The 16,164-nt window shown below is 51.7% G+C and overlaps 2 protein-coding genes across 5 annotated transcripts; one reads left to right on the forward strand and one right to left on the reverse strand.

Annotated features, from left to right (window-relative positions):
• The first annotated feature begins 55 nt into the window (after window positions 1–55).
• VPS26B (VPS26, retromer complex component B) lies at window positions 56–10,060 on the forward strand. 4 transcript variants are annotated; one of them, XM_032133935.1, is made up of 7 exons: window positions 263–342; window positions 2,402–2,481; window positions 2,592–2,748; window positions 3,882–4,046; window positions 5,650–5,825; window positions 6,440–6,582; window positions 7,018–10,060. In XM_032133935.1, exons 2-7 carry the CDS (start codon window positions 2,433–2,435, stop codon window positions 7,162–7,164), a joined length of 837 nt encoding a protein of 278 aa, XP_031989826.1. In that variant the 5' UTR covers window positions 263–342; window positions 2,402–2,432; the 3' UTR covers window positions 7,165–10,060. The 4 variants fall into 4 exon arrangements, with proteins under 4 accessions (XP_031989823.1, XP_031989824.1, XP_031989825.1 ...); XM_032133932.1 differs by lacking the exon at window positions 2,402–2,481 and having other exon boundaries at window positions 56–342; XM_032133933.1 differs by lacking the exons at window positions 2,402–2,481; window positions 7,018–10,060 and adding an exon at window positions 6,190–6,363 and having other exon boundaries at window positions 56–342; window positions 6,440–6,531.
• A 759-nt stretch (window positions 10,061–10,819) lies between these two features.
• THYN1 (thymocyte nuclear protein 1) lies at window positions 10,820–16,130 on the reverse strand. Its single transcript, XM_032133937.1, has 8 exons — window positions 15,984–16,130; window positions 15,079–15,162; window positions 13,894–14,120; window positions 13,365–13,433; window positions 12,612–12,704; window positions 11,928–12,023; window positions 11,128–11,278; window positions 10,820–11,028 (listed from the first exon to the last, which is right to left on the reverse strand). Exons 2-8 carry the CDS (start codon window positions 15,119–15,121, stop codon window positions 10,994–10,996), a joined length of 714 nt encoding a protein of 237 aa, XP_031989828.1. The 5' UTR covers window positions 15,122–15,162; window positions 15,984–16,130; the 3' UTR covers window positions 10,820–10,993.
• Window positions 16,131–16,164: the final 34 nt, after the last annotated feature.

Raw genomic sequence — 16,164 nt, forward strand, 5'->3', positions numbered from 1 at the left:
CCGCCGCCGCCGCCGCCCCGCCGGGCCCTCCCCCGGCGTCCCCGCCGGCCCCGCTCGCCCCGCGCAGCCCCGCCCCGGCCGCCATCCGCCCGCGCCGGCCCGCGCCGCAGCCCGAAGCCATGAGCTTCTTCGGGTTCGGGCAGAGCGCGGAGCTTGAGCTGGTGCTGAGCGACGCCGAGAGCCGGCGGCGGGTGGAGCATAAAACGGAGGAAGGCAAGAAGGAGAAATACTTTCTCTTCTACGACGGCGAGACCGTGTCGGGGCGGGTGGTTCTCACGCTCAAGAACCCCAACAAGCGGCTGGAGCACCAGGGCATCAAGGTGGAATTCATCGGGCAGATCGGTGAGCCGGGCGGCCTGTGGGCACGGGTGTCCCTCCTTCCTGATGCCTCTCGTGGCTCCGGTTTCCCACCCAACCCGTGCTGCTGCTTGAGAGTTTTATTGGCTTTGCTTGCGCCCGACTCTGGTTCTTGGAAAGGAAGGGAGGCTGTAAATGATGGAGTGTGGGTGAGGCCAGGTTATGAGGAGCCAGGTTGTGAGTTCCTATTGATATGGTTGCCAGTGGAAATTAAGCATGAACGTTGTTTCCTGCTCCACTGTCTCTGCTGTGCTGCCTTGCCTGCTCCTCATGCCCTGTTCTGGAGGATTTTCGAGCCTGTATGGAATAACTGCTTTGTATGCACGTTATTGCCCAAGCAGGGTGTGTTAGAGCTGCTGTGGCTGCACATTAGTTCTTATTCCCCTCAGGCCTCTTTGATAAATCACTGAAGTTTGTACCACTAAGTGCACTTCCCAATGCTTTCCATCTCCTGCCTTCTCTTCTGACTTCTCACTGCCATGAGATCAGCATGAGGTGAGAGAATTTAACAGGTAGGGGGACTGGGGTGTGAAGGAGGGATGTGCCACAGGGACGATGCTGTTCCAGAGCAGGTACCAGAGGCCAGGCTGTGAGTGCTGGGTCCTGCCTGCTCTCAGGTGAGCACAGAACCCATTCCAGATGGTTTCATCCGTGGTGGCTGTGGCCTGAGCAAGCCACCAAAATGTTGGCAGGTTATTTTCTCAATCTGGAAACCTTATAGCTCTGAAAACCTGAAATTACAGCTTATACCTGTTTGACAGGCTGGAGTGTGGGAAACATCACTCTGCTTAAGGCTGCAGGGTGCCAAACATGACCTTCTGAGGTAGCAGAGAACTCAGTGCACTGACATTTGCCTCCCTTGCTTTAAGTTTGATTTGTGCCTTCTGCATTGTGGGTCACGATGGAATGGGCTGATTCCTCTTTTTCTCTTGGCACGTGGCTTCTCCCTGTGACATCAGCCAGCACTTTCCTCTCGGTGGACACAAGCATTCAGTGCACAGAGAGGCTGGGTTATTTATGTCACCTGCCTGCCCAGCCTAAAGGGCTTGGTGACATTTGCTGTTGTGCGTAAGTGAAAGGAGTTCTAGTGCCAGAATTTCCATTAGAGAGATAAGGTGAGCAGAGGGCTGTGAGAAACAGGCATCACTTAAAAGCTGAGCTCTCATCGTGCATATCAAGGAGGGCAGAACTGCAGTTCCTGAACACCTCTAATTCCTCTCAGAAGCCTCCTCTGCACAGTTCAGTGCTGACACTGAGCCTGTGTGTGTGTGGTTGTCTGATGACTTAGGTTTTTGTTTCCTCATGTAAGCAGAAAGGCTTTGCCTTGCAGAAGGACTGCGTGGGTGTCCTGTAGGCACAGGCTCACATGCAGGGCTGGGAAGGGCAGGTTTCATTGATGGTTTTGTGTAATCCCAAGCTGTTCATGCAAATTGCAGTGTGTTAAGGGTTTTGTTGCTTTGACTTGAGGCAGAAAACTCCGTGGAGGCGTGGAGGATTGCTTTCATTAAATGAGGAAACTTGTAGTTTCCTGCTGTTGTGGGAGGGTTATGGGGAAAAGTGAGGCAATGTGGCCATGCTGGTCACTTGAGCTGGTTTGAGCAGTGCTTCCAGAGGTGAAAGCTCTTCCCTCACCGTGCTCACGTGGCCATTAATGTGTTATCCAGGGGCTGGAGGAGCAGTGGATTCAGCTGCCATACAGGGTGGTTGTGCAGCAAGATCAACAGCGTCATTTATTCCCTTCTGCAACTCAAGGCCACTCCAGCTCTTTGCTGTCCAAGGATACGCAGGAGCAGTTGGAAGCATCCTATCCCTTCGGTTTTGCTCTGTCACTGTCTGTTCCAGAGAAGCAGTGGTGGTTTTTCCTCACAGTGGCAATGCCTTTGGCCTGGAATACAGTGCAGAAAATTATTGGAAGGGTTTGCATGAGCTGCAAAGAGTTTGACCGTATTTAATATCGATAAGAGGTGACTCGTGTCTCCCCAAGGCAAATTCTTGATTTATTGTAGTAAGTAAGGCTGTGTGCACCTTTTCCTTCCTGTTTCAGGGAGGAACGTTGTGGCCTGCACCTGGCTCTGATGGAGAGCAGGGAACAAGTGCAGTTCCGTGGAGCCACGGGCTCCCCTGGTAGGTTCTGTGAATGGTACTGAAGGAAGGAGTGACCTGGACAAGAGAGCTGATGAAAATCTCCCTGTGTCACGTGGCATTAAGCTTAACCTGGATTTCCATTTTCCTAGAACTCTACTATGACCGAGGGAACCACCACGAGTTCGTGTCCCTGGTGAAGGACCTGGCCCGGCCCGGGGAATTCACTCAATCGCAGACGTTCGACTTCGAATTCACACACGTGGAGAAACCTTATGAGTCCTACACGGGGCAGAACGTGAAGCTACGGTGAGTCCCTGCCCTGGCTGACCCCAGTTCTGTTCTGTGTAAGTGCTGATACTCACTGTGGTGATAACACACTGCAGGAATAACAGAACTCCAAGTTAATTTTGAGGGCTGAGTTGTAAAAGGCTGCCTTTGAGGTCTTTATTTTACAAGCGTGCATCAGGCTCTTTATGGAACTTGTTCTTCTCCTTTTGAGTGACAAGAGAAATCAGCCCCTTTTGAATCAATCAAATACTTGCTAATTTATTTGATAATTCAAAAAAAAAATCAAAATAAACTGTTTGGTTTAGTCTCCAGTGCGGATATTTTTGCTGTAATCAGTCTTGTCAACTTTAATTGTGCTCTGTATGCAAACAGATGCTTCGCTTGTGCCTTGTTCATGTGTTAGAAATGATATTTCACATTGAGGCACTCAGTTGCCTAAAAATCCTTTCACTGGTTTCAAAGTGGGGGTTGGAGAAGTCTGAGATCTGCACTGGGAGGTGTGGCTGTGCAGCCTGATGTAATCTTGTAAAAGGGCAATGGTTTTAACATGTGCAGGCTGTTCCTCAGATCCCCAAAACGGGGCTTAGGTAACTCGGGCTCACAAATGCTTGGAAGCTGAGAGGAGCCTGCTTTTCCATTTGAAAATTCCCTTCTGTCTTTTCCAGTGTGGGATGTTGGCTGCTCCAGGGGCAGACACATGTAAAGAGCTGAGGGCCCTTTTGCTGTGGGCTTATTTTGTTCAGACCTGGACTAAAAGAGAGCAATGGAACAGCAAATGACATGGGAAGAGGAGCTTCCCTGCTGTTCTGCTTCCTTGAGGCAGTTCTTTGGTTTCCTGCTGATTTTGTCCCTTTGGACATTCCCCATTCTCTGTTCTTGAAACAGTGGCCCTTCTCTCAGCTGTGCATGAGCTGAACTGAGCACCTCACCTTGCCACAGAGAAGGTTCCAAGCTTCACTGGGAAAAAGGAACTTTCTCGGTGGGTCTGTTGAGTTGATCACATGTTTTATTCAGATTTGCAGTCAAATGCATTTCAGCTCTTTACATGGATCTGTGTAGTAAGGCTGCTTGGATAGTCCAGTCCAAGCCACCCAGCCCCTTGTCCCTGCTGCTCCCCGTGTGACCCTGATGGGGGGGGACTGTCCCCACAGATATTTCCTCCGTGCCACCGTGAGCCGCAGGCTGAACGATGTGGTCAAGGAGATGGACATCGTTGTGCACACCCTGAGCACCTACCCCGAGCTCAACTCCTCCATCAAGATGGAAGTGGGCATCGAGGACTGCCTGCACATCGAGTTCGAGTACAACAAGTCCAAGTGAGTGTCTCAGGAGCAGCTGGGGGCTGTGGGGACCCATCTGCTCCAGGTTTCCTCAAAGGAATTCCATGTCCACGTGCTCCAGAGAGGCTGGGAGACAGCTCAGATCCTCCCTGATCCGTGGGTTCCTGTCTGAACGAGTGTGCTTGAGATCGCTCAAAAAAATCACCAGCAAGGGTATGAGCAAAAGTCAGATTTAATACTAGACTGCAAAGCACAACGGATTCGTTGGCAAGATTCACTCTACTTACAAAGGGCAGCTAAGGCACAACAGGGAAAGCAAGCAACAACAAAACCAAACAAAATCCAGGCAATTAAAACAGAAATGAATTGAAACTACCTAGGGGGGTGTGTGGGTCTGTGTGTCTGTGTGTGAAGACAGCGCAAACAAGGATGAAAAGGAATGCGGCCTAAAGCTTAACAACACTTAAACTTAACAGTACTTTCACTTAACTTACACCTTAATTTATATCTTAACCTTAACAATCTGCCTCGAGGCGTGAGGGTATCGGGCCGTGTCTCAACGATCCTCCAGCTACAGCAAACCTGAGGGTTTGCTGGCTCAGAGAGGCGTCCCCCTCAGAGGGACCCTGCTGGTCACAGCCCACTGTGCTCCAGGAGAGCTCAGCGGGCCCATCTTGGAGTGCTGTTTATAGGGTCTCAAGAGACCCTTCAGTCATAACAAGGTTTCATCCTGGCCACGGTTTGGGTGGCTCCTTTCTCTGAAAGCATGAGAATAGGAATGCTGTGCCGTTCAGGCCAGAGGAATGTTTTCCAAGGCTGGTCACGAGAAAAACAGAAGCTTGTTAGGAGTTCCTGGGAACAGACAGTGGTTTTTGCTAAGCTCAGAAAGAGCTGAGCCCAGGTGGTGTTTTTGAGGATGAGGCCTAACAAGCATTTTCTCAGATCACACTGCAGCCTGGAAAGAAGGAGGATGGTGGGGGGAGGATGCACCACCACAGTTCCTCTCCCCATATCTCTGGATCAAGAAGTGGGAAGCAATGGCTGTGGCTCACTGAGCCTGGAGCACAGCATGAATTTCTTGCAGTAACTTCTCACTCCCTGTATCTTTGGCCAGATCAGTACTTCCAGGTGTCTCCAAAATACAGTGTTTGCTCCTTACCAGACAATGCACCTGAAGTGGGAATTAAATCCCAACCCAGAAGCTGGGAAGAGCTCTTTTGAACTACACTGAGTGCTTCTTTCCCACCAGGTGCTGACAAGTCTCCCTGCAGGTGGTGATTGGTCGAGGGTTGGACTCGATGATCTCAGAGGTCTTTTCCAACCTAAACGATTCTGTGATTTGGCTTGGTTTTAATTGACCTAAAATACTGAGTTTGGAGCCTTTGCTGTCGCAGGGGTTTCTTGCAGATACTCAGCCTGAAGTTACGTTTTTAATTTATCTGCTCATGCTGAATGTTCTCATGGGTTTCCAAAAGAGCAGAGGATGGAAATGAAGGGCTGTTTGCTGGTGGGGGTGGTTGATTTGCCATCTGCTGTGCATGAGAGCAAAGTGCCTGCCCAGCAAGTTCCTGCACGTCAGCCCGAGCCCTGCTCTACTGCCCAGGGTTTGATCCTGGTGTTTTCTCCCCTCTCGTGCCAGGTACCACTTAAAAGATGTGATTGTGGGGAAGATCTACTTCCTGCTGGTGCGGATCAAGATCAAGCACATGGAGATAGACATCATCAAGAGGGAGACGACGGGCACGGGGCCCAACGTGTACCACGAGAACGACACCATAGCGAAGTACGAGATCATGGATGGGGCACCTGTGAGAGGTGAGAGGGCACAGGAACCCGCAGAATTCCTCTTCTGAAGGCTTTTGGGGTGGGAATACAAGTCTTGCAGTATCTTCTGTGTGCTCAGTAGTAGCATCCTCTTCCACTGGGCTTAGAGCGGGGGATTCTGATCCCCTTCCTTCTCCGGTGTGATGAGAGGGAACTGAGGCAGAATGAGTTGCAATGACTTCATTGTTTTGATGAAGCGGTGGCAGAACCAGCTATACATTCACAGCTGGCATTGCTGCAGCTCAGAGCAGAGGGATGGTGTTCTTGCTCTGTGCCAATCTCCTGTGCCACTGTTCCTTTGCCCAGCAGAGTCACCTGCCAGAGAAAATGTCACCTTACTCATTTTTTTCTGCAGTGCTGTCTCGATGCAGGTCCCAAAAGAGTCCTGTGCTGTTAGAGTGGAGCTGGAATAGCTGTCAGCAAGGGCAGGATCTGGCTGTGGACCGTGCATGCTGGTTTCTGAAGGGAGTTGAGGTCTTCTAGCTCATGTTAGTCCACTTGTGGAAACGGTGACAAAGTTTGTGGCCGTGTGAGTTTGTGTTTTGCTGCTGCTCTCCTGGTTTATATCCATCCTGTCTGTGCTGACAGCTCTGTGCCCTTTCCAGGGGAGTCCATTCCCATCAGGCTCTTTCTGGCTGGTTATGAGCTGACTCCAACCATGAGGGACATCAACAAGAAGTTCTCTGTGCGTTATTACCTCAACCTGGTGCTGATTGATGAGGAGGAGAGGCGCTACTTCAAACAGCAGGTGAGAAACAGAGCTCCTGTTCTCCTTGGACCTGTGGATTGTTGGCTGGGATACTGTGACAAGGCCCTACTGGGAATTCAGGATCCACCATGTGGGAAGATGGTCTAGAAGAATGTCCATGCAGGTCAGATGTGTGTGGTGGTGGGGAGGAGTTTGGAAAGTGCCTGCCTAGGATTTCTTTTCTGCTCAGTGGTGGAGCTTCTGTGCTTCACCTTATCAGTGACACTAGGACAGAGCTACCCTGGATGCCCTCTGCATGCCCAGACCCCAGGGAGGAGATCTCTACCCAAATTCCAGGCATGCTGCACTTCCAGGTGTGTCCTGGCTGTGGGTGGAACACTGAGCCTGGCTCATCCTGCGGGGCTGGGTGGGGCAGCAGAAGGTCTCAGCAGAAGGTCTCACGAGCCCTGACAAGCCTTGGCTGTGTCCCTGCAGGAGGTGGTGCTGTGGAGGAAAGGGGACATCGTGAGGAAGAGCATGTCCCACCAAGCTGCCATCGCGTCCCAGCGCTTCGAGGGGACGTCCTCGCACGGCGAGGCCAAGCCCCCCGGGCAGCCCGCGGAGAACAACGGCCGGCAGTGAGGCCGGGGGGCCACCGGGAGCCCCCAGGACAGCGGCACCGAGGAGGAGACGCTCAGAGACTTCACAGAAATAAATACCCGTTTTTGACTAAATTCCTTTCTTCAAAGGACTGGCGGGGTGGGACGGGGCGGGAGGGCTCGGCGAGCTGGAGCGCTGGCGGCGCGGCGTCGGAGGTGCCGGGGCGCTTCCCGATCCATACATTCCTCTGGAGGCTGGGGTCGGCTGCTTTGAGGCAATGTCCGGAGGCTGCGGAGCTGCCTGATCTCCTCTGTGCCCCGAGAGCCTCGGCCCGGCGGCGGGGAAGGACAGAGCAAGCGAAGGCCCCATCTGCTGCTGCTTCTCCCCAGCCGTGTGGAGGTTGCTTTGGGGCTGTGTAGGATGGATGTTTTTCTTGCCTTTCCGAAATCTTCCCTGGGGAAAACGGCCTGGTGATTAGCTGCGTGCTAGAGGAGGGATCAGAGACTGTGGTGTGGCCTGCTGGAAGTTGTGTGGTGTCATTCCCTCGCTGCTTCTTCTTCTTCCTCTTCGTGCTGGCGTTGGATTCCTTGCCACAAGCAGTTGGATGATGCAGGTGACTCAGCCCTGGGACTGCCACCCAGCAGGACTCAGCATGGGGCACGGGCAGGGCCGTGCTGTGTCCCAGCAGGAGCTGTGGCTGGTAGGAGGGAGTGAGATGTGTGGATACAGGAGGAGGTGGCACAGGGTGGGCAGAGCTGTGATGGTCCCAGTGCTGCTGGGTGGGCAAGAAGTGGGGGCAGGAAGGCTCCTGGCCAAGAGCAGTGCCTTCCTAGTCTTGTCCTGGCAGCTGCCTGAGTGCCCCTGAGATCCACACTCCGGCTGCTGCACTCGTGCAGCTCCCAGGTGCTGCTACAGAGCAGCCTGGAGAGGCGTAGAGAGCAGTTTTGGAGCTCTTGGGGGCTCTCCTGGGGTGTGTTTACACTGCACACGCTGCCCTGCCCGTGTCTGTGTCCTTGGGACAGAGCAGGCTTTGTGTAGGGACGGACAGCAGGGCAGGGCCGCGTGTGTGCTGTCTGGTTTGCTGCCTCGCGCGTGCGGGACCAGGATCAGCGGGGGCAGAAGGTGGATGCAGTTGTTGTGGGAGGCTCAAACAGGCCTGTGTGGGCTGCTGGATGGAAGCGTGGCAGAGCTCTGATTCCAGAGACACATTCCTGAGGCCTGAGCTGAAGTCACCAGCGAGGTCTGAGAGCTTGCAATGAGCTGAGAACCTGAATGTGGGTTTTCTTTTTTAAAATAAGCTGCTTTTAGCCTTCAGCTAAGTAGACTCATGAGAACACTACCAGAAGGAAGTCACTCCTCCATTAAAAATCAGATGTGGCTTTGTAGACTTGGTGGACTGAGTTTGGAGAATGTCCATCCTGTTTAGCTGCCCTTCAACAAGCAGGTGCTGAGACCTCCTACCCGAGGGGGAGACAAGCCTGCACCGCGTGCTGGGATGGGAGCTCTGTCAAGTGGGATTTGTCTGGATTTCCCTGAGTTTGTGGCTCGCTACTTTGTCCAGCTTCCTTTTGGCTCTGGAATCAAGTTCCTCTGTCCTACAGCTGAATGTAGAGCAGGTGTCTTGCAGCTGGGAAATGGAAGTTTCTGCTTTGTTCAGTGGAACGGTGCTGGTGGAGGGAGTGGGGCCGGGGTGGGAAGGGAAGCTTTATATGTAATGACAGCTACTGTATTTCAGTGATAAATGTGTGTTTTCTGCTTGCCAAAGTAAGTTATCTTTTCCTCACCACGTGTAAGGTTGTGGTTTTTAGTAGAGCTGGCCAGTCTCACTCTGTAGAGGACTAATGCTCTCATCTCTGCTGACCGCTTGTGTCACCCCATGTTTCTGCTGTGCAACACAAGGACGTGGCTCGCTTTGCCCCCACGGCGAGTCTGGGCCGTGGGCTGGGGCTGTGTCTTCCCAAGGCTGGAGCAAAAGCTCACTGCAGACAACAATCACCTTGTTGTGCCAGGGCCAGGGGTGGGGACCTGCTGCAGGTCTGCCATGGCAAAGGACCCCGGATGGCACTTTGGACACTTCTCCCTCCCTCCCTGGGGGGAACTGCCTGTCCTGCAGCCAGGCACAATCCCTTAGGGACAAGTGAAGCTCCTCTGGGAGCCCTTGGGGATAGCAGACTATCTTTCCATGGCTGAGCTGAGCACAGCAGCACCCTCACAATCTTCCTAAGCTTTCCTTCAGCTCCCTCCTTGCTGAATTCCTTTGTTCCCTTTATTCCCCTGGATTGTAGGCCATGTGGTGGTAAAGAAACCCCCTGGATGGAGATATCTCTGCATTCCAGGAGTGGGTTTTTTTCCTGCCTGACTGGATATGAGATCATTGCCTGGCTGTAAGGAGATGGCTGTTTAACATCATCATTCCTGGAGGGTTCCCTTGGAAAAGGTGCATGAGCCTGGACATGGAGTTGGGTTTTTTTTTTTCCTTCTTTGTCCCCTCTCCCCTCTGTCCTTACGTGTGGAACCAGAACTTAGAAATAATCCCCATTTTTACTGAATCTAATGGACCATTCAGCCTGTCCACCACTGGGCCCTCTGTTTGTCTGGGGTGGAGCGGATGTGCTGAGCATCCTTAGAGAGAAGCTGGGGTCACTCCAGGACAAGGTACTCTAGAACAGTGTTTTGTTAGCATGTTAAGGGGCAGATGCTGCTCGAGCAGTCCTGTCCCCCTGAGCTGGTGGTTCTGTGCTGTACTTGGGTCATTCCCTCTCTCCCAGGCAGAGAGGAGTGGGCAAGTACCAAACCAAGCAGTGCAACTTGTAATTAAGCCTCTGCTGTGTTTACATGTTTCTTAATTCGTCGTCTTTTCAATGGCTGTATTTTAAAAGTTCGGGTTTTTTGTCTCTCCAATTAAAAAGAGCCAGCCCTGGCTGTCAAATGCTGTGCACGGGTTTGTCTGGTGTTTTATATTGGGTTGGGGCTTTTTTTCTGTGGTATGAAGAGATTTTTCTTTAAAAGGTGCCATAGTGTGCAGCTCTCCAAACGTGCTGGAGGAGTTTGTCCTTTGTTATCTTTATAAATCCTTGGTCTTTCTTTAAGCTGTGTCACTGCTTGGCAGCTGTGCTGGTGGAGGACCCATGCAGCTTAAAAACGAGCAGGCTGGCTTTATTTTCTTTCATTTCCCTGATGACAGAACTGAAATAAGGCAGGAACTTTTGTACCTGCAGGAAGTTCACTGCGATCAGCTTTGTGTATCCATCTCCAGAGAGACTTGTTTACAAGGCCATGCAGTGACAGGACAAGGGGGAACAGCTTCAAACTGACAGAGAATAGTTTAGATGGGAGAGTGGGGAGAAATTCTTCCCTGAGAGTGGTGAGGTCCTGGCACAGCTGTGGCTGCCCCATCCCTGGAAGTGTCCAAGGCCAGGTTGGACAGACCTTGGAGCAACCTGGGATAGTGGAAGGTGTCCCTGCCCATGGCAGGGGTTGGAACAAGATGATTTTAAGGTCCCTTCCAACCCAGGCTATTTTATGATTCTAAATTTTCTCATTCTAGACAACTTAGGGATTCCTTCCTGCAGAAAAATGTCCCTCTGCAGTACATGGAGCTGCACTAGACTCCAAACTAAACAAAGAGGATGTACCTGTTTCTTCCTTCAAGAGCTAAACTGCAGATTTCCCACTATTAAAACCCAAGTAGCTGCAGTTGATTTCAAAATGCTTTGTTTATTGAAAAAAATAAGCAAAAATAACACTGTCAGGGGAAGGGATGTGTGGCTGCAGATCGTGGTTCATGGTGCTACGGCTGAGCAGGTAAATTTGAAAGTTGTGCTGGTGGAGGAGCAGGCATCAGCGGAGCTGTGCTGCTTTCATGTGGCTTTTACTCTTCCAGGCTCAAGACAAAATCAAATTCCTCTGTGGTAAGGAACAAAAAGCCATAAGTGAAACTTCCAGCTTCTCTGACTACTGAGGGCTGTGTGACAGAGGGAATCAAGAGTCCTGGGAGGGTCTCACCTTGTGTCAGGGGTTGGACGGACAGGCGCTGCTTGGCAAAGAGCATCATGTTCTTGAGGGGCCCCCCCTTGGCTTTGTGTTCCAGGTGGTGAACCTTGATCTCAGAGAGGGGGATGAAGCGCTTGGTCATCCTCACAAACTGCACATCCACCTGGGAGGGGAGGGGCAGCACAGGAGCAGGTTACACAAGGACACAGCCTCCAGATAGGCCGTAAGATCTTTGAGGGATAAAGATTTAAAACTGAAGCAAGCGACTGATGTGCACTAACAGCCTGGAAGCTGTGCCTTGCTCAAGGCTAAAAGAACTTCCCAGTACTTCTGGCAGGTGATTTGTTGGCAGGAATCAGCACTGTGCACCAGCAAGGTGCATTCATGTCACAGACAATACAGAATTAAGATGTGGGGTGTAGCCAGCCCATGAACACTCCCTCCCTACAATTTGATGTGCCTCAAAACTACAGCTTTGTTCGTTGGGCACGGACAGTGGTTCTTAGCTCATTTTCCTAACTCAGGGTTCTGCCATGCATGGAGGCCAGCTCTGCAGCCGATATTTGAAAAGGAAGGGAGGCCAGCTCTGCAGCCGATATTTGAAAAGGAAGGGAGATACATTTTGGTAGCCTTCTGGAAAGGGCAGGGGAAAAAGCAGAGAAAACAGTCAGGATTGGATTTTCTCTTGAGAGAGAAGAAGGCAGCTAGGCCAGGACAGAAGCTTAAGATTTTCAATATGATGCAAAGAGCCTTCTCCCTTCTCTTGGCTTGCACACAGAGCTTGAACAGCTGCATTTAACACAGTACATTACCATGGACCATTTGGGGTTCTCTTTTTTGCTGGTGGAGTCATAATAAAGATGCTTCTTATCAAACTGCGTGTGATCAGGGTACGCCTCCTTTACGATCTGAAGCACAAGGGGAGAAGAAAGTTTCCATCAGTTCAAAACACCTGTCAGCAAAGGGTATGAAGTGTGACAAGGAATAATCCTGATGCAAAAATCAGCCTTGCTTTCCCTGAACTCCATTCTAGCAGCTTCCTTTGCCTTTCTTGGGTCAGAGCAGTGCAGAACAGTCACCGAAGCTGGAGATCAGTGTGGAAGAACACACAGAGGAAAACGGGGTGGCTGATGATAATCTCCGTGCTGAGTTCTCCTCTTAAAGAAAAAGCTGCGCTGTGCCCTGGGTTTATTCTGCTGCCTTGTGGGCTCTGCTGACTAGAATTTAGTGAGTCAGACTGGAATCAGTGTGGAACAACACTTGGCTTGGCCGGGAGTGCACCGAAATGTCAGCAGGAAAACAGCACAGTTTGGTTCCATCTCTCTGGGGACACACGACTGAGTCAGCCCTGTGGTGTTGAGCTGAGGTGTCCTGAGCTCATTCCCTGCTCTCGCTGGACAACTCCTGCACTCTTCGGTTCTGACACACAAGGAATGAGCTGCTTGATAACCCATTCATTATCACTTCTCCCCTCTCCCCAAAACACAGGCACTCACCTTGACGATGGCCACAATGCCAGGCTCTTTGCAGTTACTGTGGTAGAAGAAAGCCTGCTGCCCAAGTTTCATGGATCTCAGGAAATTCCTTGCCTGTCAGGAGTAAACAGAGGCTTTCAGCTCTTTCCATCAAGTTCTCAGGGCGTAATTATAAGCAGCCAAGAACAGGAACTAACAAGAGGAGAGGCAGATGTGCTTCAGAACTACTTGGGTGATGTTTCCTACAGTTGTCATAGAGATGTTTTTGTGTTGGAATGAAATTGGGTAAAAACAAGGCTAAAGAACAAGATCCTGTTGGTCAGAAAGTGTGTGGGGATTCAACAGCTCAGCCACCCTTGCCCAGGAGAGTTGTCAGCAAACAACTGAGAGCAGAGCAGAGCAGATCATGTATTGGGGGACAGGGAATCCTGTGGAGTACAGGGATCATACATAGCAGGGGAAGCACACGTGGAATTCCTTTGGAACAGAAAGCTGTACACTGACAGAGTATTTGGGTAAGTGCAGACTTGCTGTAAGGTATCAAAGGTTGGTCTAAGCAAAAGAAAAACTGGATGATTCGACAGAATATTTCCCAACCTGAATCCACCTCTGACCTAGAGGCCACTAAGCAGCAGTTGACTTCAGATTCCTGCCAAAAAGCACCTGTATGAACAGGCAGAGAGTCCTGAAAGGAAATGCTTCAGGCAAAGGAAAAGCTGTGGGCAGAGCCACCTTTTTCCTACTGCTATTTCAGTGACCCCATGTGCTTCCTACCTGGTAGTTCCTTACTCCATCCCAGCAGGTTGTCTGATTAGGCTGAGCTTTCAAGTCATCAATGCTGAACTACCAAATGAAATGAAAATAAAGATTAATTCAGGAGGTTTCTGATCTCTACAGTGTCATTGTCTGCATTGAGCCTAAGCATTTGTTGCTAGCAGCTCCTTCAATTATAGCACAAACTTGACACAATTTTTATCTCCCACGGGGCCTACAGAGAAACCTTTACAAAGCAGCAGTGTAAAGGCAGAGTCTGAAATAGATGCTGCTCCTGTGATCAACAGCCAAGCATCCTGAGGACCTGATTTCCTCTTGTGTTATGTCTCGTTTGCGTATGAAAACCCAAGGTTGTCACCTTGGGCAAGAACATTTTGTTTTTCTGTTTACAGGAGGACAAATGGGTTTTGGGAAGAAAAACCAATCTGAGTTGTCTGATGCTTTAGTGCCTCAGCATCTGGGCACTAAAGCTGGGCAGGAGTGACCCTGCTGGTGTCCTTTGCTCAGTGAGGGGGGTGTCAGTGCTTACCTTCACATCCACCCCCTTCTCCAGCCTGCTCTCTGGTTCTGATTTCAGCAGCCAGTGACAATACGTGATCTTGCTTTCCTCCCCACCGGACTCAGATGCTTTTTTCTTCCAGTTCTTCCATCCTGATGTGGATTTTCCAGCTGGAGGTTTTGCAGACTTCTCTTCTTCCTGCTTATCCGAAGCCTTCTCCTCGGTTTTGGCAATTTTAGCATCAGACTCTTCTTTATCTTAAAAGACATTGAGATGAAACATATTTTGTCTCAAAAAATACTTTTAGTTGTCCAAGCTGGTTTCACAGATTTGACTGCAGCAGGAGTTTGGGGCACCCCAGGTGCTCAGGTAGCAGCATTACGCATCAATGATTCTGAATGTTTCTAATTTGCATCTGAAATAAGGATATTTTTGTGTGTGTGCACAAATGTAGTTTAATAGTCCCAGCTAGTAATAAAAAACCTCGGGACAGACCATGTCTGCCCACATGAAGTATAGTTGAATTTTTTTAATTAATTGCTGAGAAATCACCTGCAGGCAACAAAGCAGATTTAGGTGAATCTGGTAAGAGGAACATTCAGCAGCAAACCACGCTATTTCAATTCCTGCAGCAGCTGGAAATCTTAGCTTAACCTCTACTGAGCTACTTGTTCAGAAGGGATCCACATCCTTTGTTTCTTCACGACACAGACAAAAAAAAAAAACCCCAGTTATTAAGAAGTGATTAAAGGGTAAGAAGACAGTTACTTGCTAGAGTGGATCAAGCAGATGAGTGGCACAGACGAGCCAACTGTGCAATTCTTTCATCTTATACTTTAAACACCACATCATGGTGCCTTCAGTGCAATGTTCTTGCTGCTTTTTTTTGTAGCTGGTACCACATCAGCTTCGTGGCACCACACTGGGTGTACTCTGACTGACCAACTCTGCTGTGCAGGACCTGAAAGCTCTGCATAAATGGGCCTGAATTACATTTCCTAACCCCCTTGTGCTGAGAATACATCACTGTCCGTATCACACACCTAGCAGACTTGTCTCAGTCACGCTTGGGTGCTCAGCCCATTTGGCACAGGAAATGCTGTCTCTGGGACATTTGCTGAGAAAGACAGACGGTTAATACGGCTGTCTGTGGTTTCACTATAGCCTGGAACCTCAAACGAGAGATGCTAAACCAGTCAGGATGTCAGCACAGACCTGCGACTGCTTCTTTGTCCCTCTTTCTGCTCGGCCAAGGCATCGCTGGTCTCTCTGAATTATCTTCTCTTCACTGAGAAGCACCTGATGAACGAGAGGAGGAGGAGGAGGAAGAATTACCGCTCGTTCGGGCAGCTGAAAAAAGTAGAGATAGCGGAGGCAGAGAGCTTGCAAGCGCTGTAGGGCGAGCGCAGAGCCAGTAAATCTTTCCTTGAGCTCAGCCACTTCCTCTATCAGTGTGCACGCTGGCAGGGCTTGGGGGCCGCACCCTGGAGCCCTGATGGACACCGGGGGCTGGATTCCTGCTGCACGGCGGGGCGGCCGCCGCAGAACGGTCCCGACGGTGCGTGGGCCGAGCACGGCTCCGCTGCCGTGCCAGAGGGGCACTGCCTTCGGGAAAGGGAGCCGTGCTTGTCTCCGGAGCTCAGCCCAGCCTCGCCGCGGGCCCCTGGCTCAGCCTGCTGCTGGCCGTGCCCACCGCATTCCCTCCGGGAGCGGTCCCTCTCCACACAGCCCCTGGCTCAGCCTGCTGCTGGCCGTGCCCACCGCATTCCCTCCGGGAGCGGTCCCTCTCCACACAGCCCCTGGCTCAGCCTGCTGCTGGCCGTGCCCACCGCAATCCCTCCGGGAGCGGTCCCTCTCCGGAGTTCCAAACCCACCCGGCGCTCTCGCTCGGGGGACCGCACCTCGGCACGGGGCTGGACCGGCTGAGCCCCAGAGGCCCCTTCCAGCCCCACCGACGCTGTGGTTCCGCGGGAACCCAGCCCCTGCCCCCTCTGTCACCAGCACTTACACGGCTCCGAGCCGGCCGCCTCCGGCCAGGCCGGGTGGCATCAACTTTTCCACCTTCTATGCCAAGCTTTCGCCTTCCTCCCTCCTTCCCAGCCCTCCGAGCTCCCGCTCACCAGCTCGGGCCGCTGCCGCCTGTCCTGTTCGCGGTGCCGGGCGGGCAGGAGGAGGAAGCGGCGCTGCGAAGCGCTGCCCCGCTACGCAAGGGCCGGCTCCCCTCCCTCGCTCCTTCCCGGGCGGGCTGTGCCCGTGGCAGGACTACAGCTCCCAGCATGCCCCGCCGCCAACCGGAAGCCG

This window comes from Corvus moneduloides, chromosome 25, assembly GCF_009650955.1.
Source record: "Corvus moneduloides isolate bCorMon1 chromosome 25, bCorMon1.pri, whole genome shotgun sequence".
NCBI lineage: Eukaryota > Metazoa > Chordata > Aves > Passeriformes > Corvidae > Corvus > Corvus moneduloides.